The 26,883-nt window shown below is 50.4% G+C and overlaps 1 protein-coding gene across 2 annotated transcripts in view; it reads left to right on the top strand.

Moving 5' to 3' along the window:
- Positions 1–4,509: 4,509 nt before the first annotated feature.
- The window catches only part of ASAP3 (ArfGAP with SH3 domain, ankyrin repeat and PH domain 3), a 46,935-nt gene continuing 24,561 nt past the window's right edge, over positions 4,510–26,883 (top strand). Inside the window, exon 1 of one of the 2 annotated variants that reach the window (XM_040618959.1) lies at positions 4,510–4,667. In XM_040618959.1, the coding sequence (XP_040474893.1) occupies positions 4,539–4,667 (129 nt within the window). In that variant the 5' untranslated portion in view covers positions 4,510–4,538. The remainder of the gene's footprint in view (positions 4,668–26,883) is intronic. The other variant, XM_040618958.1, reaches the window with a different exon arrangement.

The raw sequence follows: 26,883 nt of genomic DNA, 5'->3' as shown, positions 1-26,883 counted from the left end.
CAGATTTGTACAGATTGGTCCGGGGACCTAGAAACAGCTATTTTATAAGTCGTGTGTCTCAAAGTCTTCCCTGGAAAGAGCCCTAGTAAAGCGTGAACGGTTTTGTAGGGTAGTCTGGGGAAATAACTTGAAGCACCTGGAAATTTCCTTGAAAGCAATTGTTTTCTCTGAAAATTCTCCCAAATTTAGTAACCGATGCTGATAGAGCCCCAGGTTTATCTTATTTCCCCCAAAATACTGTAATTTACTTACCATTTGTTATTTAATGTTCTCCCCCAAATCTTGAAATAAACCTTAAGCGTCAGCAAGGGGCCCACCATAGTAGCATGCGTCTCTCAGTTTGAGCATTTGATAAAAGATCTGACCTTGAAGTAGTTGCTTTACAAGATAGTAAGGAATTTGTTAGCCTGCGAGATAGTATGACAGTATTCTGCCTCTGGTGGGTGGCATGCTTTAATTATAGGAGAGAATATATGGAACATTAACATGTACTTAATTTGCAAGAAGCAATATTTTCAAGTTAGGTAGCATAGCTTGGTAATTAACAATAAAACCAAACAAAAACAGGCTTCTGAGTCATGCAGACCTGAGTTGGAATCTGGGTTCTATTGCTTGTTCATTCTGATTGTATACTAATTAACCTCTCTAAGCTTTAGTTTTCCCACCTATCACACAGAGATGGCAAGAATAATGTTACCTGCCTCACTGGGTTGGTGGAGGTATTGAGCAAACCACTGCTTGTACAGCCCTTGGCATTGTGACTGGTACAGAGTAAGCGCTCAGTAAATAAATACGTGGGCCAGAAACCCAGATCAGCACGCAGGTGATTCCAGGGCAGAGTGAGAAGAGCTGTAGCAGGGCATACCGGGTCCGACGCGAATCGCTAGGACACTGGGGAAGGTTTCCTGAAGCAAATGACATTGAATTTGGGCAGCTGAAAGGAGGTGGGGGAGTATTACAGGCAGCAGGCAGTATAGCGAGAGGGCTCAGATGATGTCAGGGATAGGGGTTGGGGTGAGAGATAAGGCTGTAAATGGCAGGAGGAACAAGATCATGCAGGACCAGCTAGCCATGAAAAAAAAGTTTCATCTTTCACCCAGAGAGCAACACGGACCATTGAAGAGCTCTAAGCAGGGCAGTATCAGATCAGACATGCAAGACTGGGGGCAGGGAGACCTGTGAGGAGGTGAGAGGTGGCTTGGCCTGGATGGGGTTGGCCTGGAGAAGAAGGTGGCCATACTGGTGAGACCTCAGGAGATAGTGATAAAACTTGATTGAGTGGAGGTTGGTGGAAGGAGATGGAGAGGAGGATACCAAGGGGGTACGTGGTGGTACCTTTCACCAAGACAGGGACAGAGAAGGAGCCAGGGCCGGGGGCAGGGTACAAGATGGTGAATTCAGTTTTAGACAATGTAGAGTTTGAGAGGTCTGTCTGTGAGATAAGCATGTGAAACCATCCCATGGGCCGTTGGATACATACATCGTAAGCCAGAGAAGGGTCCGAGCTGGAGCTAGAGCCTTGGAAGATATGCTAGGCTCAATAATGGCCCCCAAAGATATGCAGGTCCTAATACCTGGAACCTATAAATATCTCATATACCAAAAGGAGTTTTGCAGATGTGATTAATTTAAAGATCCTGAGATAGGGAAATTATTGTGGATTATCTGGGCGGCTTCTAAATGTAATCACAAATGTGCTTATAAAATGGAGACTGAGGGAGATTTGACGGCAGAAATGAAAGCAATATGATATGACACAGAAGCAAGATGCCCTTGAAGATGGAGGAAGTTGACTATAAGCCAAAGAATGTAAATGCAATTCTAGAAGCTGGGAAAGGTAAGGAAATGGATATGCCCACCTACGTGCCTCCAGAGGGAGTGCAGCCTTGCTGGTACTTTGATTCCCGTGCAGTGAAACTCATTTCAGACTTCTGACCTCCAGAACTGTAAGAGAATAAATGTGTGTTGTTTGAACCCACCAAGTTCGCAATAATCTGTTACAGCCCCAGTAGGAAACTAACACAGAAAGCATCGACATTAATGGTGTGAAGGAAGGTGATGGGGATGGATGAAAGTGTCCAGAAGCCTGGGCAGAGTGAGAAGAGCAAAGGGTCTAGCAGAGAGCTCCCAATGATTTCAGCATTTAAGATACATGCAGAGGAAGAACATCTGAGAAAGGGCCGGGGGGAGCAGCCAGAGAGAGAGGAAGACCACCAAGGAAAATAATTGTCGCCGAATTCAAAGGAAAGAGCGTTTCAAGAAGGAGGGAGTGGTTTACAGTGCAAAATGCTCCTAGAAGTCAAGCAAGAAAAGTGCCTGTTGCATTTTAAGAGAGAGATCCTAGCTGACCTTGAAATACCACTGGAGGGGTTCCTGCTGAAAACAGACTGGAGTGGGTTGAAGGGTGACTGAGTTGTATTTCACAGAATATTTGTTCTGTCTCCTCCACCTGACTGTACACAGTTTTTCAACTTTTAATTCCATTACACAAGTAGTATATGCTTCTTACAGAGAAGTTAGGATATACAGATCAGCTGAAAGAAACAAATTGCTCATAATGTTCTCAGCAGGTAATACCTTAGTGTGTATATTTTTAGTGGGGTTTTTTTCCCTATGTAAAGTATGTAATACTCTCAATCACCTTATGGAGAAGATTACTATTAGGCCACTTTAAGAGGAGAAAATTAGGTTTGGGGGAGCCTGGGACTCTTGATTTTGCCTCAGGTCATGATCTCAGGGTTGTGAGATCAGCCCGGTTGGGTTCGGCGCTGGGCGTGGAGTCCGCTTAAGATTCTCTCTCTCCCTCTGCCCCTCCCCCTGCCTTTTTCTCCCACTCAAAAAAAAAAAAGAAAGAAAGAAAATTCAAGTTTAGAGAAGCAAGCAATTTGCTCAGCTGCACACAGCTGGTCAACAGCAGCAAGCAGGATTGGAACTCAGATCTATCAAATTCCAAACCCACTATTCTTCATCGCTGTGCTTCCCTGATTTTTTTACCTGAAGAAATCCTTTCCATAGGACTTCAGGCTCCAGATCAAAACCTAAGTGGATTTATTTTTTTTTTTAAAGATTTTATTTATTTATGTGACAGAGAGACAGCCAGCGAGAGAGGGAACACAGCAGGGGGAGTGGGAGAGGAAGAAGCAGGCTCATAGCGGAAGAGCCTGATGTGGGGCTCGATCCCAGATCGCCAGGATCACGCCCTGAGCGGAAGGCAGACGCTTTAACGACTGCGCCACCCAGGTGCCCCCTAAGTGGATTTCTATCCTGAACCCCGTTCCTCATCCACCCAAGGATATAAGTGGTTGCCAAGAGGCAAGGGTTAATAATGGGGCAGAGCGGCAGTCTTCAGCCCCATACGGATGGGGAGCAGGGTTCAGGCGTGACAGGCACCATGCTGAGCCCAAGAAGAATGAGAGCACGGTGAGATGGTCGGCAAGGGGGAGCAGGTGGCTCAGCGCTTATTCTGTACACGCACGTGTTAGGTTCTTTCCTCGCAAAATCGCAATTTAGTGGGCATCAGACTTCTCACTTTGCAGAGAAGGAAACTGAAGTTCCAGGAAGGAATGTACTTTCCCCCAGATCACGCAGCTACCCAAGGGCACTGAGCCACATAGACCCCGCAGGGGCCGAAGCCAAATGGCGGGTGGGCCACAGAGCCGAGGCCGAGAGCTGGGTGTGCGGAGTAAGGGAGTGGTGCAGTTGGGAGCGGAAAGGGGGGCCGAGAACAGGTGGGCTTGGTGGAGAGATGGGGGCCGGAGCCGGGGTGAGGCTGAAGGGGCGAGGTCACGGGGGCTGGGAGCGAATCCGTAAGAGACAAGGCGCCTGCAGGAAGGGCGCCGGGACGCGGCACGCGGGCGGTGGGAGGGAAGCAAATTTGGGAGGCCCCGGAGAGGGATTAAAAGGGGGCGTGGCCGTGGAGGGGCCGAGAGGGAGATGCGGCAGAAGAACTTCTAGCGAGGCCCGGGAGGTGCAGAGTCAGGACAGAGTTCTCAGGGGCTGGGCGGGCTGGGGGCGGGGCCGAGGAGCCCGGCTAGGGGCCGGGGGCGGGGCAGCGAGTCAGGGGCGGAGCTCTCAGGGGCTGGGAGGCCTAGGGGCGGGGCTGAGGAGCCGGGCGAGAGGCGGAGCTCCCGGGCTCCGCAGCCTGGGGGCGGGGCCGAGGAGCCGGGCCGGGGGGGCCGGGGGCGGGGCAGCGAGTCAGGGGCGGAGCTCTCGGGCTGGGAGGCCTGGGGGTGGGGCTGGGGAGCCCGGCGAGGGGCCTGGGCCGGGTTGTCCAAGCTAAGGGGGTGGGGGGAAGAGGCTGGAAGGCCAGGGGCGGAGCCTAAAGGCTGGCGGAGTGGGGAAGCTCTGGGCTCCCAGGACGCGAGGGGACGCGGCAGTGCCGGGCGAAGGCGGTCGGGGGCGGGGCGGCGAGAAGGGGGCGGGGCGTGCGGAGGCTCCGACGGCGCTCGCGGCGGGCTGTGAGGCCGGCCCAGCTAGTTGCTGCGAGCGCCCCCCGCGCCCCGCTCTGGCAGTCCCGGCGCCCCCGCCCCGCGCCCGCCATGCCCGAGCAGCTCAGCGTCGCCGAGTTCCTGGCCGTCACTGCGGACGACCTCAGCTCCCCGGCCGGGGCCGCCGCCTTTGCCGCCAAGATGCCCCGGTGCCGGGGGGCGGCACTGGCGCGGGAGGAGGTGAGGGGGCCGAGGCGGGAGGGGTCGGGGGTCCCGGCAGGGCCTCTCCTTGACCTTCACGGGCGTGACCGGAGCTGCGTTGGCCCTTACCGCGCCCCGGAAACCTGACCCCTCTCTAGATCTGTGAGAAACGAGTGCATCTCAAACATCGGTGCCCTCACTGTCGAGTCCGGGGGGGGGGCCCGAGGGACTTTTTGTGCGGGGGGCCTTGAGGTCATCTCGCTGACAGACTTCACAGGTCGGGGTCATAACCCCAGTGCTCTTGTTGACCTGCCCCGTCGCATGCGTGTTTGTTCAGTGCTTCACTGCTTCTGTTTGGGTTTTCATCTTCGGAGCCCCACAAGTTTGCTCCCCAAGTCACTCCCGTCCTGGAACACAGGCCTTCCCGCCTCAGTCCTGAACTTACTTCTCCCCGGCTGCAGGGAGGCCTCCTCCCCCTGGCTGCTGGTTCTGAGATTTGGCCGGCGCTTGTGGAATGAATGCGAATGAGAAGGCGCCAGGAGCCGGGGTTCACCTTGGCCAGGCTGTTGGCAAGTTTGTAGTCTCCCCTCCCCTCCCCTTTTCTCTTTGTCTTTCCCAGCAACGCGTCCCCGGCCTTTTCTTTCGCCCTTGCAGGCTGCCCCACCCCATTCCCGTGCGTACTGGAGTTCATTCCTCTTCTCCCGACCTGCTGCGTTCTCCCCGGCCTCCTCTGCGGGGCTGTTCCAGGGCAGACCCCCTGCGGCTTTGGGCCGAGGGAGAATAATGTGGATGTGCATCCCCCTTTCAGAGGGTGCCCCGAACTGGGTGGCATCTGGGACTTTAGCAGAAGCTCTCATCTTCCATCCTTCACCAGAAGCGTATTGAGCGCCTACTGTATGGCAGATACAAAGCTCAATAGTTCATAATACCCTGGGCCAGTGTCTTGAGGAGTATCTCCTTCTCCTCTTCTCCCCGGCAGGCTGAACCCCCAACCCAGAGTCTGTGCATCTCTCGGTGGGGGTGACAGAGGATTGTGGAAAGAGCATTGACTTTGCGAGAGGCAGAGCTGTGTTCAAATTCTGACCCTGCCGTTTGCCAGCTGCGTGAGCTTGGGTATGTGGCCTGATCTGTTTGCGCCTCATTTTTGGCATCTATAAAATGGGATAATAATGTTTACCTCACAGGACTATGGTATTACATGAGTCAGTGTGAGTAAAGCATGCATCTTGATAAATGGAATGATTATCAGGTTCATTGATGGACCTTTTTAGACAGAGACCGGGGCTCTTGTCCTCATCTCTCTCACAGAGCCTAGCCTAGTGCATTCCACATAGTAGGGTTACAGGCTTTCATTAAAATAAGAAGCAGCCAGTGACCTTTTGGCTTCTTTCCTTGGGCAGAACCAGTAACTGGGAGTCCACCGCCTATGAATGTGGATTCTGTGTTTCTGGGAGGTTCCCAGGGAAACTGTCCTGATGGGAGCGTGCTTCCTGAGGTTTGTCTTCATAGCCTCACATTTCGTGACCTGGAAGAGCTCAGTGCCACTGGCATCCTTCGGGCTTTCACGGTTCACCCTCCTCTCTGGGTTGTTCATTAAAATGTTAAATCAGAGCAGGAGCAGGAGAAGGGACCGTACTACGAACCTTTCTCCAGGGACAGAAATGCCCATTTATGCCTGTGCATCTGGCCTTGCCTGGCTGGTGTGTGTTAGCACTTGCGTGTGCTGGGGAACGAGTGGGGGGAGGTAGCAGGGGGAGCCCTTGGAATGGGTCTGGAGGCTGTCGTAGACTCTGGTCAGGGCTCAGCTTTGCCCCCATTCAGGCCAGACAAAAATCCAGCCTCTTTTGCCTTCAGGACTTTGATTTGGTGCATGTGAGGGTTTGTTTTTGGGTTTGTTTTTGCAGCAGAAAGCCTGTGGCACCCAAACACAGCTTTTCTCTTCAGCATTTCAGTGTCCGAAAAGTTAGAATCTGACCTTTGGATTGGACTTTCCTGAGGTTTCCTGTTTGATTTTGCATTCATGTTTGTATTTACATGTAGGTTGATGCTGACATCCGCCCACCCCCCAGCTCCCCCACTCCACCCCTACCCCCATTCTGGACATGACTAACCCACCCCCAGGCTTGAAGCTCCATTTGGCTGAACTAAAATGCGACAGATTCTTAAAGCAGGTCTTCCTGTCTCTGCTGGTTTCCCGGGAGTAACTAGAGACTCTGTCCTGGGACTTGCAGCCCTTTTTTGCAGTCCTACTAGGAAGGACCCTGGGCAGGCCACTGAAAACTAGAATGTCAGCATTGAGCAACACTTTAAGATAGAGATCGCCTAGGAACTCTCATTTAAGTTGGGGAAACTGATGTCCAGAGAGTACAAGAGACTTGTCCAAGCTCCTCCTTCTGGGTAATAGAAGAATTGGCATTGCCACCCAAATATTCTAACCCCTGATCCTATTCTGTTTCCTTCTGAAGTCCAAATGTCTGTTCTCTCTATGTAACCTCTCTGAACCTCAGTTATTCCACCCTTAAAATGGGTCTAGTAATCACTCCTTGCTTTCCTCTCTAGGTTGGTAAGTTTTTTGTTTTTAGTTGTGAAACACTATACAAATGTGAGGGAATATTAAGACAAATAATCATTCTGTCAACCACCTCTTTCCTGTACTGGGCCCCTTTACAGTCATCATCTCACTTTTATTCACAAGAGCTCAGGGGGAAATGGGCCCAAGAAGGTTAAGGCAGTCACCTAATGTCACATAGTGGGTCTGTCCGACTCTAAGTGTATTCCCTATCCGGTTCGTGCCATCTCTGGGCTAGGCACCAAGGACATGGAGATGCTGCTCTGGGTTGCTGGCTGGCTGGGGAGATGTGGCCTATCTTAAGGAGATAAGTAGGAATCACAGGAGTCTGTCCTGAGTGCCTAGAAAAAAGTATAGAAAGGTGCCATAAGAGGCCAGTAGGGTGGGGGAGTGAGAGAACAGTGAGGACTGGTGCAGTCAGGGAGAGCTTCCTGGAGGAGGTGACTTCCAGCTGGGTCTTGAAAAATGGAAGACCTCCATCATCCAGTAGAGAGGGTAAGTGAGTGAATTTGGACACTGGTAGGAAGAGAGCATATTCAGGAGCCACGTAAGCCATTTTGACCAGTGCTGAAAATTCATGCTATAGTGCGCATCTCAAACTACTGGTGAACTTCGATCTCCTGCTAGATCTTAGATAAAGCAGTCTTCCACAAATAGGAGATCTCCCGAGGCTTGTGTCTCATATATCTATTGGAAGGTTAATGTAGTTTTAATTGCACACAGGACATGATAATTTTTTATTAAGTTTTAAATTTTAATTCCAATATAGTTAGCGTATAGTATTATAAAGACATCATTTATAATTAAAACATATAAAAACATAGCAGAAAAGGCAAAAGTCACCTCTCATCGTGCCTCACGAGCCTTATACTCTCCCCGGAGGTAATAGCTGTGGAAATATGTGTGCTTCCCAATGAATGTCTTCAAAGAAAACACATAATCGTAAGGGGCTGGTGGTTAGAAGGATGTTTACCTCGATTAGTATCATGTCTTATATTACATAGTTCATATTTTATTGGAGTCAGATTTGTCTTTTCCTTTGTGGCTTTTGCTTTTTTTTTTTTTTTTGAATCTTGTTTTAGGAAGAATTTTGTTGCTAATACTCTTGTGACTTTTATATTCCGCTTCATCATGTGTCTTTATTTGTTTTACAAAAAAGAATAAGAATTATGTAATCTTCGAGATTGTGTGTTTGCAAGAAACACAAGCCCTCTCAAGCTGTTTATGTTGAAAGGAAACTTGTTTTAAGGAATTAGAGGGGCCTCGTGGGACTGGAGCGAGGCAAGTAATAGGAGACCGCGCCAGGGCCTCGCTTGGGCTGGGAAGTCGTCAGGAACAAAGGCAGCTGCTTCATCATTCTGGCTCTCTTGCCTCTGTTTCTTTCTGCACATCTGAACGGTGCTTTTGCTCACTTGTCATCACACAGGCCCCGGAAGGTATCACACAGTCTTCTGGGGAAGATAGGCAGCTTCAGCCCCCACATTCCTGTGACCTCACTGGTCTCGTGTCTGAAGGTAACCAAGCCGGTCGTGGGTCCCACTTCCCAGTTCCTGGCGGAGAGGTTGATGGCCTGGCGCTGCTTCTGGATGTGTTCTAGAAAATGGCTTTCCTCCTCTGGTTTCATCAGCAAAGGTCACGGAAGGCTAGACTTAGGCAGGGGAAGCGTGGCTACAGGGGCCTGTGCTATGGGACGGAACGCTTCTCAGAGAAGAGGGGCAGAGCTGGGAAAGTGCCTGCCCCCGATGCACCATCTAAGATCCAGGGAGAGGCACGGTACTCGTCCTGTTTTCTGCCTACTTGGTTGTCCAGGTGTAGATGGACCCCAGTTTGGAAAGCACAGGTTCAGTGGAATTACAAAGATGGAGAGCTCGGCGCGCCTGGGTGGCTCAGTTGGTCGGACATCCGGCGCCTGATCCCAGCTTGGGTCTTGATCTCAGGGTGGTGAGTTCAGGCCCTGAGTTGGGCTCTGTGCTGGGCGTGGAGCCTACTTTAAAAAACAAAACACATGGAGTGTAGCATGACTTAGAAGGCCGTGACTGCCAATTCGTCACTGGGTTTTTTGCTGGACACTGGGGACCAGTGAACCCAGTCATGTTGTCCAAGGAATGGATGAGGCCAGTCCTGCTGAGGGGCACAGCAGCCAGCATAGTGCCTGGGGACTGCTCAGTGCCAGGCCCTATATTACGTGCCGGGTGGACACATTGCTTATTAAAAGAAATACAGGCCTTGCTCTGTTGTGCTTACAAGTCTTCTGGGGAAGACTAGTAAACAGATTAACAAACAAGTAAGTAATTGCATGTTGTGATAAGTGGCATGAAGGCTCATTCTCCTGGTCAAGGCCTTCCTTGGGCTTTGGTCCTGGGTCCTCATTTCTTTGCATGCTAGCCCCTCCCCAGACAATCCCATCCACACCCATGGCTTCGGTCCTCTCTCATCTTTAAGTGACTCGCTCACACATTGGCATATCCAGCCCAGACCCTCATGTTCAGCTGCTCACTTGGCTATTTCACTTCTCAACATGTCCAAATCCACACTCATGACTTCCTGCACAGGCTGGCCCTTCCAGTATCCCCTTCTCTGTGAGTGGTTCCTCCCTCTATTCTGTTACACTGGCCAGAAACCTTGTACCTCCACATGCATCCTTCATCACCAAGGGTCACCTGTTCTATAAACATCTCCACAGCCTGCCCTCTTCTCTACATCCCGACGCTGGTCCAAACCACCATCACCTCTCCCGTGGCACACTACAGTGGCCTCTTAACTTGTCTCTCTGCTTTTATTCTAGCTCAGTTCTCCCTAATAGCACCATATCTCTCTCCTTTGCAGCACACATCATAGATATACTTTGTATTTATTTGTATAATGATGTTATTAAAATCTGATTTCTCACTCGATTTTGACTTCCATGAGAATAGAATCTAATCTCACCACTGTACCCCTGGTATTTACCATAACACCATAGTAGGTGCTCAGAAAACATTGGTTGGATAACGAATACAAGAAGAAAACTAAAAAGAAGCATTAATAGAGAATAATGGTGTGAGGGTGCTCCAGATCGAGGGAACAGCTTAAGCAAAGGCCCTGGGGCAGTAAAGAACATAAAGTATCTGATACTGAAAGGAGGCCAGAGGGGCAGAAGTGTAGTGATGAGCAGATGGAAGAGCAAGACCAGAGGAGTTTGGGAAGGCAGGCAGGGGCCAGATCATATTCAAGCTTGTAGGCCCTGGTAGCAGGTTTGGATTTTATCTGTTTTGCAGGCAAGCAGCATGATCCAATTTCTGTTCTAGAAAGATCATATCAGCTGCCATGTGGAGATCAGATTGGAGGGAGCAGGAGAAAACCCAAGGACGCTGTTGCAGCCGTTCATGGAAGAGATGATGGAAATGTGGGTAGGGCCGTGACTGGTGGAGGAGAGAAGTGGACAGATTCTAGAAGTATTTTACATAGCAATGTTAAGACTTGTTGATGGAGTGCATGTGGGGGGTGGTCAAGAACGGTCCCCAGCTTCCTAAGGAAGAGTTCCATTTACCCTTTCCTAGGAAGGGGAAATCTGGGAGAGAAACAGGTTTGGGGGAAAGTCAGGAATCCTGTTTGTGCAATCTCATAGGTCTTTGAGACATCCAAGTGGAGATGTCAAGGCGTTCGGATATCTGAGTGTGTTTGTTTGTTTCGGATATATGAGTCTGGAGATGAAAGGAGTGGGCTGGAGATACACATTGGAGAGTTGTCAGAGTTGAGATAGTGGGTTTCAAACTTGCGTCTGGGTAAGAATCACCTGATACCACTTGTAGAGAGTCTAATTCAGCAGCTGTATCTTGCTTAGGCCTCTCACTGCAAACAACAGGAACCAACCTGAGCCGCTTCACACAAAAAAGGAGTTCATTGAAAGGGAATATTCAGTAGGTCACAGAATTTCTGGGAAGCTGGAGAGCTGGGGTGAGGCAGCAGGCAGGCTCTCAGCCAGAGTCACTCCACTGAGCCAGTTTGGCGAGGACACTGCCGCCAGGGGCTAAATGTCACAGCTTGTTACTGCCGCCGTCCTTGGAGACTGGGCTCCCTCATTGCTGTCCCCACCAGCATAAGATCCTCCACTCTCCGCTCCTGATTCGGAGTCTGCAGTGAGTGCCTGCTTGGCCCAGCCTCACGCCCACACCGGGACCCTAGCTGCAAGGGGGTCTGGAACCGCAAGCATTTGGTCTTGTCAGCTTTTGTAGGAGGCAAGCTCTGCCAAGACTTACGCCGCAAGTAATTTCGCAGAGAGAGGAAGGAGATCCAGATGCCAGACTGGCAAAAAGTGGCAAATGTCCTTGGCCAATTTGCCAGCAGGGAGGGGGGCTGCCTGGGAATCTGCATTTTAACCAGCATCCCAGGAGACGCTCATGCGGGCGGTCCATGGACCACGTGTGCATACATTACAGTAGCTGGTGTTTAAAGCTGAGGGAATGGATGAGATCGCCCAGGGAGAGGCATGAAGAGGGCCCTGGGTCCAAGCTCTGGGGAGCTCCGGGGCTGAGAGAATAAGGGGGGAAGGAGGCTGAGAAGGAGCTGCCAGTGGGGAAGGAGGGAATTCAAGAGAGTACAGTGCCCCAGAAGCCAGGAGAGGAATGTTTGGAGGAGGGAGCCATGCTCAGCTCAGTCAGACGCTGCCTAGATGTCCAGAGGCAAAAATAAGAAAATGGCGGACACAACCCTTGAGCGTGGCAACATGGCGGTCGTGGATGAACAGGTTAGGAGCAGGGCTAGTGCTGGCTTCCCCTCTATACTGGCCTGGACTGATCCGAGGAGCGGGCCGATGAGAGGTTCTCCTGAGATGGGGAGCAGACACAGGGGATGATGGCTGGGGACCTGCACCAAGAGGGTTTTCCCAGGTGGGAGCAGGTTTGAGGACAGAAACTGGAACTTCGGGGCATGGCAGAAGGGAAATGCTTTTCCCGAAGGCAGTTTGGTAGTCTAGTCCTCAGACAGACGTTGTTGCTAAAAGATCCTTTTTTTTTTTTTTAATTGTTATTTATTTGTTTGAGAGAGAAAGAGAGAGTGAGCGAGCAGGGGAGGGACAGAGAGGGAACCTCAAGCAGACTCCCCACTGAGCATGGAGCCCAACGCAGGGCTCGATCTCATGACCCTGAGATCATGACCTGAGCCGAAACCAAGAGCCAGACGCTCAACCAGCTGAGCCACCTAGGTGCCCTGCCAGAAGATCCTTTCAATGGGCCTAGCGCCTGGGCCCAGAGCACATGAGGCAGTGTGGCCCGTGGAGGAACAGTGAGTTCCCCAGTCTCTGGGGCAGAGCCCTGGGCGCCCTCTGTCCTGGGAGCACTGTGACTGGGCCTCACTGGGGTCGGTGAGTGGGCCTTACTGTGGAGGGTACAGGAGGCTGACCTCGGAACAGCTGCTAAATGTTCTCTAACTCAGCTGGCTTTTGACCTTGACTGAGCTTTTAAGAACTTCAAATGCTGTAGGCTCCACCCAGACCGACTTTATGAGAATCTCCCAGGGGTGAGGCCCGGACACGTGAGCCGTTCAGAAGTTCCCCAGGCGAGGGATGAGCAGTCAGGGTGAAAACGATTGTGGTGAGCTTTGGCATGCCCACGTGAGGTTGCCGAACTTACCGAACACCCGCTGTGTGCAAAGGCAGGAAGATAGGTTCTGAGGGCATGGCGATGACGAGACAAGACGCCCATCTGGAAAGGAGAAGGACTTATGCCCGTGGAGAGCTGATTGACAAGCCACAGCCTACAGAGAGGAGGCTGAGGTCTAAGGAGAGAGTCCAGGGACTGACATCTGACAAACCTGGGTTTGAATTCCTATTGGCTGTGTGACCTCAGGCACATGACTTCACCTTTCTGAGTCTCAGTTTCCCCATCTGTAAATCATGGGCGATGATAACTATCTTGTGGGGTCGTTCAAGGGGATTACATATAAAGCATCTAGCATATTTCTTGCACATAGCAGATACTTAACTTTTTAAAAGTCACTTTTACTAAAAACACAATTACACTTGCATGTGGGATAGCTAAAAAGATCAGGAACCACACAGAGGAAACGAGATCATTGCAACAGGAATGAAGCCATTATTACGAGTGATCGCTAAAATTATCTGGGCTGTCCTGGCACCAGAGCCAAAAGGGGAATCTTGTGTCCCGTGTGGGTGTCCAGGAGTGAAGAGCTGAGCCCAGTTCTGGACCAGGCAGTTTCTTCCCTCAGCCCTGCCTTTTGCTGCCTCTCAACCACTCATTTCTTCATCAAACGTTTATTGAGGGCCTCCGTGAGTCTGTCCTGACTGCATGTGACAGTCCCCGGGGTTGCTTTTAGGTAGATTTCTTAAAATTGAGATAAAATTCACCATTTTATTTATTTATTATTATTATTATTTTAAATGAAAGTAAAATTCACCATTTTAACCATTTTAAAGCATGCAGGTCCAGGGTCTTTTCTGTCCAGACCGACCTCTTACTCCAGAATATCTCCTCACCCCAAAAAGAAATGCTGTGCTCCTTCGTAGTCATTCCCCACTGCCTCTCCCCCAGCCCCTGGCCACTCTCTGTCCCTCTGGATTTGCCTGTTCTGAATATTTCATATCAGTGGACTCCTCCAATATGTGGCCTTTCATGTCTGGTTTCTTTCAGTTAGTGTCATGTTTGCAAGGTTCTTTCATGTCATCTGGGTGGCTTTAAAAGCAATAAAAATAGGAACAGCAAACAGCAGGCCGTGCTGTAAGCATTTCCCGACTCTAACCCCTGTAATCCATAAGGAAGTGAAGGCGCAGAGAGACTAACAGCTTAGTAAACAGGATCGCCAGATAATATCCAGGATGCCCATGCAATATCTGGGACATATTTATCCTAAAAAAATTATTCACTGATGATCTGAAATTCAAGTATAACTGTATGTCCTATGTTTATGTTTGCTCAATCTGACAAACTCTACTAGCAGTAAGTGGCAAAGCCAGGATCTGGACTTGGCCGTTCAAAGCCCTTGGGAGTGCTTGACCTCTCACTCCGTAGGTCATGCCTGACTCTGATTTAATAGGTCTGGTATCCTTACTTTTTGGAGTGCTCCAGGTGATTCCCCTGGTAGCTGGGGGGTGTGGGTCTCAGGGCCTGGGTGTACAGAGAAGATGGTTGCTGGGCAGGAGAGTTAGGCTACAGCCCCCTTCCTGTACGCAGGGCACTGGGCTACAGGCTGAAATGCCTGTGAGATAGATGCTGTTATTATCCCATTTGACAGATGGAGAAATGGAGGCTCTGAGAAACTAAGTCACTTGCTCCAGGTCACTCAGCTAAGACTATCGGAAAGAGAATTTGGACCTCAACACAGTGTGATGTGAAAGCTGGAGTCCGGAGCTCCTGTTGCTTTTTCTGTGTTCACATAGGGCCTTGCTAATATTCATCCATTCAGTTATTCATTCCACAAACGTTTGTGGCTATTCACGTGCTGGGCGCTGTGCTGGGTGCTGTGGATTCAAAGGCAAATGAGCCGATCCCCGCCCTTTGGGTCTTCAGCCCCAGTGGGAAGTCAGACGCGTGGTACCTAAGGGCCACGAATGCCCCGATGGGCACAGGGAAGCCTAAAGGCAGGAGGGATGGGTTCTGGAGGTGTCAGTTCTGTAGAGGTAGGGAGGTGGTGACCTAAGCAGAGTCCCGGAAGGCTAAGTGTCTACTAGGTGGAATGGGGGAGGGACCGTCCAGGCAGCGGGAACAGCATGAGCAAAAGCTTGGCGGCTGGCAACAGCCTGGCATGTTGAGGAAATTGCAAAGCTGGGTAGGACTGGGGTTTATGGGGTCAGTGATGGATATCCAGTTGGGCGCAGGGAGGGGATTCATCTAGGCCAATAAGGGAACCAGAGAACGGGAGGCGGGGGACCCTTGGCTCCTCTACCCAGAGAGGGCAGGCCAGGCTGTCTGCAGAGTTGGGTGGAATTCAGGGCTTGGGGCCAGGAGTCAGACGGGAATCTAAGGCGATCGGTCCGGCAGAGTTCTTGCTGTCTTAGCTCATCACTGCCTAGCAGTCTCCCGAGAAAAATCCCAGCCAGGAAACTTGGGGTTTGCAGAGGCCTCAGCTTACGTTGAGGGTGCGGCTCCCTTCCTGCAACCCCTCTTCCTCCCCGCTCCTCACCACCCTGCAAGGGGCAGCTGGGGAGGCTGAGCAGCTTCCCTGGCTGGGGAGACATCTGCAGGGGCCCAGCTGAGGGGGACCACAGCCAGTCACGGGCTCCGGCCGTGCAGGAAGGAAAACAGCGAGAGGCTGAGGGACCCTGAAATAATAAATGTCAGAGCTGGCAGGAGCCTTCCGCATCCCGCCCAACCCCTTCGTTCCAGACTCCAGATGGGAGCCGGGAGTCAGTCTGGGAGGGAAGGAGACTGAACAAGGTCACAGCAGGGGCAGGGGTAGAGCTGGGGCCCGGGTCCTGGCTCCCAGACTCTGCAGTTTAGCTAGTGCGGGGGGTGCAGGGGCTGCAGGCAGACAAGGCTAGGGCCCCTCCACATAGGGGATGCACAGGGGAGCTGGAAAGAGCCCTGCCCTGCTCTCTGGCGCCTCCTTCTGACGGCCCCAGCCTGGACTCCTGGGTCCTGGGGGGCAGGAGCCTTGCCCGGCCAGAGGAAAACCATTTGGCGTCGTGTTCTCGCTGGTGCCTGAGGTTGGAGCAGCCTTGCAGGATACAATTAACAGGACTCTGAGCCCCAGAGCATGACGTGGAAGGAAATTTAGCACTCATGTCCATCAACTCTAAGGTGTACAGATGGGGAAACCGAGGCCCAAGAGGAAGGAACGTGCTCAGAGGGACACAGAAGGGCTAGTGACAGAGGCAGGCCTAAAATTCAGTCCCTTTCCCTTCCCTCAAAATGTTTCTGCATTACCTCTCAAGATGTCTGACATCCACCATTATAGAAAAAATACAGCCTAGGGGCGCCTGGGTGGCTCAATCAGTTAGCGTCTGCCTTCGGCTCAGGTCATGATCCCAGGGTACCTGAGACCATCCCACATCGGGCTCTCTGCTCCGCGGGAAGCCTGCTTCTCCCTCTCCTCCCTGCTTGTGCTCTCTCGCACTATCTCTGTCTGTCTCTCTCTCTAGTAAATAAAATCTTTTTTTTTTTAAGATTTTATTTATTTATTTGACAGAGATAGAGACAGCCAGCGGGAGAGGGAACACAAGCAGGGGGAGTGGGAGAGGAAGAAGCAGGCTCATAGCGGAGGAGCCTGATGTGGGGCTCGATCCCATAACGCTGGGATCACGCCCTGAGCCGAAGGCAGATGCTTAACCGCTGTGCCACCCAGGCGCCCCTCAAGTAAATAAAATCTTAAAAAAAATACAGCCAAATTTAATATTCACAGTAGTGCTTACAGAGATAACAGGCTTAGCCAGGTGGGATTCACCTCATGCTTTGCTGTAGTGTGATAATGACAGAAGGCTCTGGGAACTAAGGAGCTGTCTACGTGGCCTTGAGCCGGTTGCCTAATCTACCCCGGCCTCAGTTTCCTCATCTGCAAAATGGGAAGGATAATGACTACCTCGCAGGGCCGCTGGGAGGAATAAACGAGGTAAACATAAAGTGCCTGCCCTGAAGTGATCACTCAGAAGGGGGGTGACTGGATTCATGTTAGTTAGTAGACTCACTCTGGGACCTTGGAATCCAAGTCCTTCCTGTTGTGTGTGATCAGCTTTGGGTTGGGCTGGGCTGTGTTCCCCATCACCCTGTCGTGCCTAGGGGATGAGTCTGCACCCCTTTCTCCCACTCGGACACGGGTCTGCAGCCAAGCCATAGAGCTGATCTTCCTACCATCAGAATTTACCACATCACTCCTCTCTGAACCACAGCCCTGCGGGTGCTCCCCATCACCTGTGGGATAAAACCCAGGGGTTTGGTTAACAGTATGGACTCCGGAGCCTGACACCCTGGGTCTAAGTCTTAAGTTCCACCACTTACTAGTTGTACGAGCCTGGACAAATGCCAAAACTTCCCTGGGCCTCAGTTTCCTCATCTGTAAAACCTCCTGGGACTATTGACAGGGTTACATGAAATGGTACTAAGTATGTCACGTGTGGTAGAGCGTGCGACTCTTGATCCTGGGGTTGTGAGTTTGAGCCCCACGTTGGAGGTAGAGATTACTTAATAAATAAAAGTTTTTTTAAAAAGTTTGTTACACGCTTACAACACAGCCTGGCATACAGTAGTGCTAGAAGCCTCTGCTCAGCTCTCACTGTGAGCTTGGTCTCCCAGTGGGTCATTCTGGGCCCTGCCCGGCCCTGAGGCCTCACTGTTCACTGCTTCCCTGCTGGCCCTGGTAAGCGCTGCTGCAGGAAGCCCCTGGCTGGTCCCCAAATGTGGGAAACGTTCCTACCCAGGGACTTTGCCAGGCACCTCTCCTCTCTTAAAGTCGCCTTCCCCTGTCTCACTTTGCTCCACCAATGTCTCCTCGTTTTTTAAGGCCCCGGAGAAACATCACTTCATCTCAGCACGGGGTGGGTCCTCTTTGTCTGTGTCCCCACGCAGGCTTCTCTTCTGCTCTGGGCTTCCCCAAGGGCCTCCTCAGCTCTTCGATATTGTGTCCTGTCTCCCACACCGGGCACCTTGAGGGCAGGACCTGAGCTGACATCCCTTTCTCCCCAGCACCCATGCAGGGCCTTGGGGACAGCTAGGCCTTCAGAATGTGTGAATGAACTCCTACTATGTGCCAGTGACTCGTTAGAGACCTTATCGCAGCTCCTCCCCCTGTCCTGCTGGGTGGAGAGGGGTAGGTTTGCGGATTTGAGCTTCCTGGGCAGACACTGTTAAGGGTGTGGAGTTGAGCTGGGATTGCCCTGGAGGTGGGATGCTGGAAATACTTCTCAGTCCCACCCTTTCCCTTCCTTGCTGGCCACCCAGGAAGGGCCCAGTGGGGCTCCCTGCCTTTCTCTGGATCTGGTGGTTGGGCAGGTGGACGAGAAAAAGCAAACTTTAGAGCCTGACTTGAACAGGACAGCTCACGTTTGCATGGGCTACAAACTTCCCCGGTCTTTGTATGAGTTGATTCTCAGTGGGGGGTGACTGGAGCAGCGGTGACTGTCATTCCCATTTTGCAGGTAGACTGCCGACAGCTGAGAGATGCTGGGGACTTGCTCAGGGTCTCCGAACGAGTGAGAAATTGGGTCTGGAATAGACCTCCCTTCACATCCTGTGCTCTTTCCACTATGTGCCTTTTGTAATCAGGCCACGGAGCGTGGAGGCTGCCTCTAGCCAGCAGGTCAGCCTTTCCCCCTTCCTGCCTGCCCCTCAAGACCCTTCCGCCCGATCCTTGCCCTCCGTTGGCCCTGTGCCCCATGCCCTGGCCTCCCTCAGGCCAACTTCTCCAAACCCTCTTTTCCATCACCTTGTCAAAAGCTGTGCCCTGACAGCTGTCCATTGCAAAGAATCAGTTCCTCATACTAAGGTGTCAGGGTCCGGTCTCCATAACTTAGGGCAGTGCTTCTCTGCCTTTCTGAATGTAAGAATCCCTCGTCGGGGCGCCTGGGTGGCTCAGTCAGTGGAGTGTCCAACTCTTGATCTCAGCTCTGGTCTTGGTCTCAGCGTCATGAGTTCGGGCCCCGCATTGGGCTCCACGCTGGGTATGGAGCCTCCTTAAAAAAAGGAAGAAGGGACAGAAGGAAGGGAGGACGAACCCCTTGTCTTCTTGTATTAACTCTGTACTGTAGAAATGTTCAAACATACACAAAAGGAGACTCACCCAGCTTCAAGAACTATTAATATTTTCCCAATCTTATTTTTTTCATCTACTAGCCCTTACTTTTTTCTGAATTTATGGAGAATTTGGAACTGTCACAGAGACGGAACAGAATTATGAACAACCTCCATTTACACGTGACCCAGTCCTGCCCTGATTCTCATCCTATTCTGAAGCAAATGCCAAAAATTTGCTTAAATTCCAAAAAATGTTTTAAAAAGCAAAGGTCCATGAGTTGCCATTTGTCAGTGTGTGTTTTGAGCCTCTTAGGATTTCCCCTCCATCGTTTCTGGTTTCGTTTTTTGTGATCCCCTTGTTAAACCAGTGGCTTTTTCTGTAGTTTCACACGGTCTGTGCTCACTGCCGCATTCCCCAGGCGTGGCTTCATCAATTTCTCCATCTGCATTTCCCGTACATTAGTAGCTGGATGTAGAAATGAGAAGCTGGGGGATTTTTTGTGTGTGGTTGTTTTTTGTTTGTTTGTTTTGTTTTTCTTTTTTCTTTTTTTTTTTTTTTTTTTTTTTTTTTTTTTTTTTAAGATTTTATTTATTTAATTGACAGAGAGAGACAGCGAGAGAGTGAACAAGCAAGGGGAGTGGGAGAGGGAGAAGCAGGCTTCCCACTGAGCAGGGAGCCCGATGTGGGGCTCGATCCCAGAACTCTGAGATCATGACCTGAGCCGAAGGCAGACGCTTAACAGCTGAGCCACCCAGGCGCCCCATGCTTTTTTCTTTTTATATATCATTTCATTAAATGTTTTAAGTGTAACTTGGCTTGCTTGTTAAAATATCGTATTTTAATTTTAGCATTTAATATGTAGTACATATAATTTAATCTTCTTTGTGGATATGAAAGCTCAAAGGAGCCAAGATTCTGCCCCCTCACAGGGGGACCCCTCTTCAATGTCAGAGTTTCACTGACCTTCCCATGAAATCATATTTTTAGTATTGCTTGAGAAATTTGGAAAAGGAGAAAAAGTTACCATGAATTCAAGAATGCTTTTTTAAGATTATTTATTTATTTGAGAGAGAGAATGAGAGAGAAAGCACGAACAGGGAGAGGGAGAAGCAGGCTCCCCAAGGAGCAGGGAGCCCAACGTGGGGCTCGATCCCAGGACCCCGGGATCATGACCTGAGCCGAAGGCAGGTGCTTAACTGACTGAGCCACCCAAGCGCCCCGCCATGAATTCAAGAATGCTTTTAAAGACTTTTATGTCTTATCAGTCATAACAGCTACATACAGGTTTGGAATGTGGTCATGCTAACCTGTGAGACTTTTTTTTATCGGTCTCTAGTGCTTCTTGTCAGTGTGCCTTCATAGGGCCTGGGTAGTAACTCTGTGGACGTCCAGGGTCGGGGGTCCACAGACTAGAAGTGAACAGGGGGTTAGACTGTCACAGTTCGGGTCCCTGGTGCATCCCTGCTACTGTGTGGCTGCGCGAGCTCAGGCAACTTCCTTCACCTCCCTGAGCCTCACTGACTCTTCAGCCAGATGGGAACAAGAGCGGAGACTGCCTTGTTGGGATGCTGTGCATCTTACAGGGTGGGTGTGAAACTGCTTTATAAACTGCAAAGCCCCGTAAAAGTGTTGGTTTGTATTCCTTCCTTAGTTTGTTGGCATTTCCAATGAGCCCTGGGGCAAGAAACTCATCGGAGCCTTTGTTCTGCAGTCTGTAGGATGAGGAGGCAGTGTTAGATTATCTCTAATGTTCTGTGATTTCGTCCTCTGGGGGACAGCACCATGGAACAAAGCAAAGATGGAAAGTGGTTTTCTTTTTTTTTTTTTTTTTTTAAAGATTTTATTTATTTATTCGACAGAGATAGAGACAGCCAGCGAGAGAGGGAACACAAGCAGGGGGAGTGGGAGAGGAAGAAGCAGGCTCATAGTGGAAGAGCCTGATGTGGGGCTCGATCCCATAACGCCGGGATCACGCCCTGAGCTGAAGGCAGACGCTTAACCGCTGTGCCACCCAGGCGCCCCTGGAAAGTGGTTTTCATCTCCTGTGCCAACTCTGGTTTAATTGGTAGAGGCTACCTGAAGAGCAGTCTTAGCAGAATGGTGAACCAAATCCAGGGTCGATGAAATACAGAGGTGGATTAATGATGCCACAGAAGTGGTGCCTATGCTCCATATTATAATAGTCCAAAGGAGTGAATGTCTAATGGTGAAATATCCCAAGGCCTTAGCTTTTGCTGCTCTGCTCCCTTGGCTGAGTCGCCATGGTTACCACAGCTGGCTCTGGGAAATCACAGGAATGAAGAATGGGTCCTATTGATGAATCCTAACCCAGGAGGGGGGCATGCAGAAGGCCTTTCCAAGCAGGGCAGCTGGGCATGGCCCTAGTGCTGCCATCTGTAGTCTTTGCCTGAAGAGAATACAAATCAGAGCCAGAGCACGGGGTTGGGAGGGGGGCACGCTGGGGGAGGTAGGGGCACAAAGGGCAGTGCCACCAGTGGGAATGCAGGCTTTGTCTGGGGACAGCCAGGCAAGGCTGCCCAAAGGACTGCAGTTGGTTTTCCAAGTTTAGGCACGTCCCTGACGGTCTTGTGCCTCCCCTGTCTCTGCCTGATGCCTGCCCAGACTCCTGCATAGAGCCATTGACTTTGAGCTTTGAGAGAACTCGAAATGGCCATCACTACTAAACCCAAGTCCAGTGCTTGAATCGTGCTCTTCTACCTGAAATCCTTGCATACTTCAAGTGGTGGGGAGCTCACTCTCACCAAGGGTCGCTTACTCTTCCTTAGGAACTTCTTCCTCTGAGCTGAACTTTGTTTCTGTCTCCCTAAATTCTACTCTCAGGCCTGGGAATCCTCCTCCGGTCCAACTTGTACAATCTCTGTTCTCTTCAGTAGGATAGCCTGTAAGTATTTGTGGTCGGGGCACTGCTGTCAACCCTCTTGTTTTGGCACAGGTCTCTACCTGCCCTGTCCCTGTTTGAGGGATGGCGAGGGGCTACGGTAGAGGTGCTGGAGTTGGGTTCAGATTCAGAGGCTGAACCAGTCCCCGGATCAAAGAAGCCATGTCCCTGAATGTCTGTGGGGCCGCTTGGAGGTAGGGAAAGAACATCAGCCCTGGATGTGGCCAGACCTGGGTTTCAATTACAGCTCTGCCACCGTTCGGCATTATGTGACCTGACCGTCCCTGGACATGTTCTTCCCCCAGCACCTTCATCTATAAAATGCCAGTGGTGATGCCTGCCGCAGAGGGGGGCTGGAAGGGTGACAAGAAACGTGCCTGGCACAGCGCAGGCATTCACATGTACCATCTTGTCTGCCCGGTGGCCCCTCTGCACCTGTCATTCACACATCTTGCTGAGCTGGATCGTTGCAGGGTGGGGAGAGGATCTTTAATTAGCTCCAGGAAGGTTGAGAAATTCCTAACCAAATTTGGTTTAATTTTGGAATAGGTAACATTATTAGCTATCAAATAATAATAGTGTTCTAAGCACTTTACCCAGGTGAAGTCCTTCGTTTCCCTAACAACCCTTTGTAGTAGAAACTGTTATCATCCTCGTTTCGGGAATGGGGACGTTGAGGCACAGAGAAGTCACATGGCAAGTACCTAAGGGAGCTCGATTCAAAATCGGGTAGTTTGGGACCAGCCCCATACGTTTGGCTGTGGTGATTTACGGTGTCTCAAGGGTGGAATTAACCCGTGATTCCCAAACTTGGGCACGCATCGGAGTCACCTGGAGGGCTTGTGAAACCGAATTGCTGGGCCCCACCCCTAGATTTCCTGGTTCAGCTGAAGAATTGCGTTTTTAACAAGGTCCCATGTGATGCTGCTGGTGAGAGACCCCACTCTGAGGATGAAATAGACCCACCTGAATCCAGAGACTGATTTTTTTTTTCCTAGCCTATCCAGTCTCAGACATGGGGAATGAGGGCTGATCTCATACAGAGGCAGAAAGCAAACCACAGTAAGATTCATACTCATAGTTTCCAAGTGCCTCAAGCCGTGGCCTGTGCTGCCATGTCTGTGATCTCACGTAAGCTTCACCGGTAGCTCTGTAACTTAAGTGGAGCATGGATTTTCTCCCCATGTTCTAGTATTTTTCTCCTATTTTAACAAGAGGAGATTTGGAGAAGTGCTGCGCTAATATCGCCCAGGGAGGTAGTTTTGAGGAGACTGGGGCTAGAATCTCAGCCTGTGACTCCTCATGCTATGGTAGCTCATTACAGGAGTTCTGGAAACTACTGTGCCTTTCCCCAGATACCTTCCCATCCCCAGACTATGATCCGAATTTTCTCCTTAAAACTATATTTCTTTAGCTTAAGTCTTTGCTGCATTATATCATAGAGGGTAGACGGATATTACCAGTCATTTATACCCCAGTGTGAATGGTGTTCAAATATTTTCTTGAGAGAAGGGTGATTAGAATTCTCCCGTCTTTGTGCCCACTTCGGGCACTTCCTGTTTATGTGTCTGGGACCCTCTTGAAGGAAGGGGCCATGCCTGGCTAAAATAGGCACCAGTAGATCCTTGTTGTAATGAACGAACGAATGAATGCATGAATGAATGAATGAACGAACATATGGACCGTGTTCCTCTCCTTTCCCATTCTTCCCAGAGCAAGCCTCCCTCCTCTAGCAATCCTACCATTTATACCTAGCGCTCTCCACACCACCTCACAGCGCAGTCTGAGTCTCTTTCCTGCCTGTCCCATGCCCACAGTCAAGCATCCCAGCTTAACGCTTTCCCTGTTCCTTCCAAGCAGACGCGGTTCTGCTTCCCCTGGGCTCCGGGTGCCTTGTCCACCTTCCATTATAGGCCTAATCACATTGCAGGGATCTGTTTGCTCGGCTCCTTCTCCCCTTAGATGTCCCTGGAGAGCTGAGACTGTGTCTTTTACACAGAGTGCAAATGCATAGCAGGCACTCGATAACTAGTTGAACGAACGAATGAATGAATGAATGGCTGTGTGAACTTTGCTAGGGGTAGGAATGGTATCTTGCCAGGAAGCCATTTCCTGATACATGTCTGACAAGGGCATCAAGCGATAGTTTGTTGGTCATTCAGGTGACTTGCCTGCCTGTACCAGCTAGAGCTAGCTTCAGTCACAAGTAACTGCCCAGCATCACGTGGCTCAGAGCAGATAGACATTTATTTCTCTTCCATATAAAAGAAGTCTACAGATAAGTGGTCCAGGGCTGATAGGGTGGCTCCCCAATCACCAGGGACAAGGCTCCTACTTTGTGGCTCCACCACCCACACACGTGGCTTCTACCTTATGGTCCAAGATGGCTGCCTGAGCTCTAGACATTACAAATGCATTCTAGCTGGGAGAAAGGTATGACAGAGGATACCCCTCCCTTCCTTCCTTTTCTTTTCTTTTTTTTAGAGAAAGACGGAGGGAGAGAGAGAGTGTGCGGGTGGAATGGAGGGGCAGAGGGAGAGAGAATCTCAAGCAGGCTTCACGCTCAGCGTGGAACCTGACATGGGACTCGATCTCATGACCCTGAGATCATGACCTGAGCGAAAATCAAGAGTCAGATGCTTAACAGACTGAGCCACCCAGGCCCTCCCCTTTGTTTAAGAAATACTTTATATTTTAGAGCACTGTTAAGTTCACAGCAAAGTTGAGTAGAAAATACAGCGAGGGGCACCCGGGTGGCTCAGTCAGTTAAGCAGCTGCCTGCGGCTCAGGTCATGATCCCAGGGTCCTGGGATCGAGTTCCACCTCAGGCTTCTTGCTCAGTGGGGAGTCTGCTTCTCCCTCCCCCCCTCACCCCCGCTCATGCGCACACTCTCTCTCACACAAATAAAATCTTCACACACACACAGAAAAGTACAGAGAGTTCCCATATACCTCCTACTCCAGAAACAGCCTCCCTCACTATCACTGTCCCACACCAGAGCGGTACATTTGTTAGAATCCGTGAACCTACGCTGACGCGTCATTGTCACCCCGGATCCATCGTTACGTGAGGGTTCCCTCTTGGGGTAGATTTTATGAGTTTTGACAAATGCATAGTGACATGTATCCACGATCAGTGTCATGCAGAAGTTTCACTGCTCTAAAAATCCTTCGTGTTCCACCTGTTTATTCCTCCCTCCACTGGCAACCGCTAATCTTTTTATTGTGTCCATTCTTTTGCCGATTCCAGAATGTCACATAGTTGGAATCAGACAGGATGCAACCTTTTCAGATTGGCTTCTTTCACATAGTAATATCCATTTTTTGAAAGATTTTCAAGTAACCTCTACACGCAACGTGGGGCTCAAACTCACAACCCCAAGATCAAGAGTCACGTGCTTCACCAACTGAGCCAGCCAGGTGCCCCTCAGAAATAAACATTTAATGGTTCCTTCATGTATTTTGTGACTCGACAGCTCACTTCTATTTAGTGCTAAATATATTCCATTGTCTTCCAAGTTTTAGCGGTTATGAATAAAGCTGCTATAAACATCCACGTGCACGTTTTTATGTGGGAATAGGTTTTCAGTTCATTTGGGTAAATACCAAGGAGTGCAGTTGCTGGATCGTATGGTAAGAGTACGTTTAGTTTTTTAACTAAACTGCCAAGCTGTCTAGCAAAGGGGCTGTACCGTTTTGCATTCCCACCAGCAGCTTATGAGAATGCCGGTTGCTCCACACCCTCGTCAGCATTTGGTGTTGTCAGTGTTTTGGATTTTGGCCATTTTAATAGGTGTGTAGTCCCTCCCTTCCTTTTAAGAGTACTTCTGGAAGCTAACAAATGAAATATCCATTGTATGACATAGGTCAGCACTTAGTCATTCAGCTGCAAGGTAAGCTGGGAGGTGTAGCCTGTATTATGAGTGACCAAGTAGCCATCTGGAGAGTCAGGGTTCTTATTGCTAGGGAAGAAGAGAGAATGGACACTGGGAGCCAACCAGCAGTCTCTGCCACACTCCAGGGAAGAGAGATCCTCTCAAACCAGCTGAAGCACGAAGGGGAATTTGTGGGCTGGACTCAGGGATATTTCATGAAGACCCAAGGACAGGAAGTGTGAAGGAGCCTCTCAGGGTGCGGGATCTGGAGATCTGCCAGAAACCAGAGCAGCCTTTTTCTTCTGCTTTCCATGGGCAGCCTGGGTCTCATTTGCTTCTTTCTATTCATCTGGTTTGTTCTTTTCTCTTTGTGCATGGTGGGAAAGATGGCCCAGCTTAAGTACTGCAGATCAATTAGCCAACTTCCCAGAGCCCCATTCCAAATTCCTTGGAGAGAGAAGCTGTTTGGGCCAGCCCGGGTCAGGTGTCCATCCTGGTCCAGTCAACCCTGGCTAGAACAAACAAGGTAATAAAGGACCTACCTCTACAGGGGAGGAGGGCAGTTTTCTGAGAATAGGTGTCCTGGGGTGGGGAGACTCCCCGAAGAAAAGTATCTAGAGCATGGACCCAGACTTCTCAGGTCCATGTCCCGGGACTTTGCAAAATGTCATTCATTTAGGTAAACAATTATTGGGTGTTTTCGGTATGCTAGGCACATGGGTCTGCCTTCTAAGGAGCTTTCTTTTTTTTTTTTTAAGATTTTATTTTTATTTATTTGAGTGAGAGTACACAGGACAGGGGAGGGACAGAAGGAGAGAGAAGCAGACAGCCTGCTGAGCATGGAGCCCGACACAGGGCTCGATCCCAGGACCCCGAGATCATGCGTGACCTGAGCCGAAATCAAGAGTCAGAGGCTTAACTGACTGAGCCTCTTTCTAGGAGTTTTCTAAGCCTCTTTGGAATTCGTTCCTATCTGTGATCTGCCCTGTCTATTGGAGCGGAGTCAGAGCTCCTTAAATTAATCACGTCTTAGCTTTCCCTTTCAAGTCTCAAGGTGAGGATCGAGGGCTTTGGCGAATGCGTGTTTCCTCGTCTGGGTCTTCGGGAACTGCACGGATGTCCTAGTTCTCCCCTCTTGTCTGTGTTTCTCTGGTAGAGTGTCTGAGTTCTTCAGCTCATTCGGATATGGCCTCCTCCCCCCGCATCTCCCTAATTCCTTGACCTTTTTTCTTCAGCCCTGGGATGGGCCTCCGC

This window comes from Ursus maritimus, unplaced genomic scaffold (genome assembly GCF_017311325.1).
Source record: "Ursus maritimus isolate PB19 unplaced genomic scaffold, ASM1731132v1 scaffold_32, whole genome shotgun sequence".
Lineage (NCBI taxonomy): Eukaryota > Metazoa > Chordata > Mammalia > Carnivora > Ursidae > Ursus > Ursus maritimus.
The sequence above is the reverse complement of the archived record's forward strand: the minus strand, read 5'-3'. Positions and strand labels throughout refer to the sequence as shown.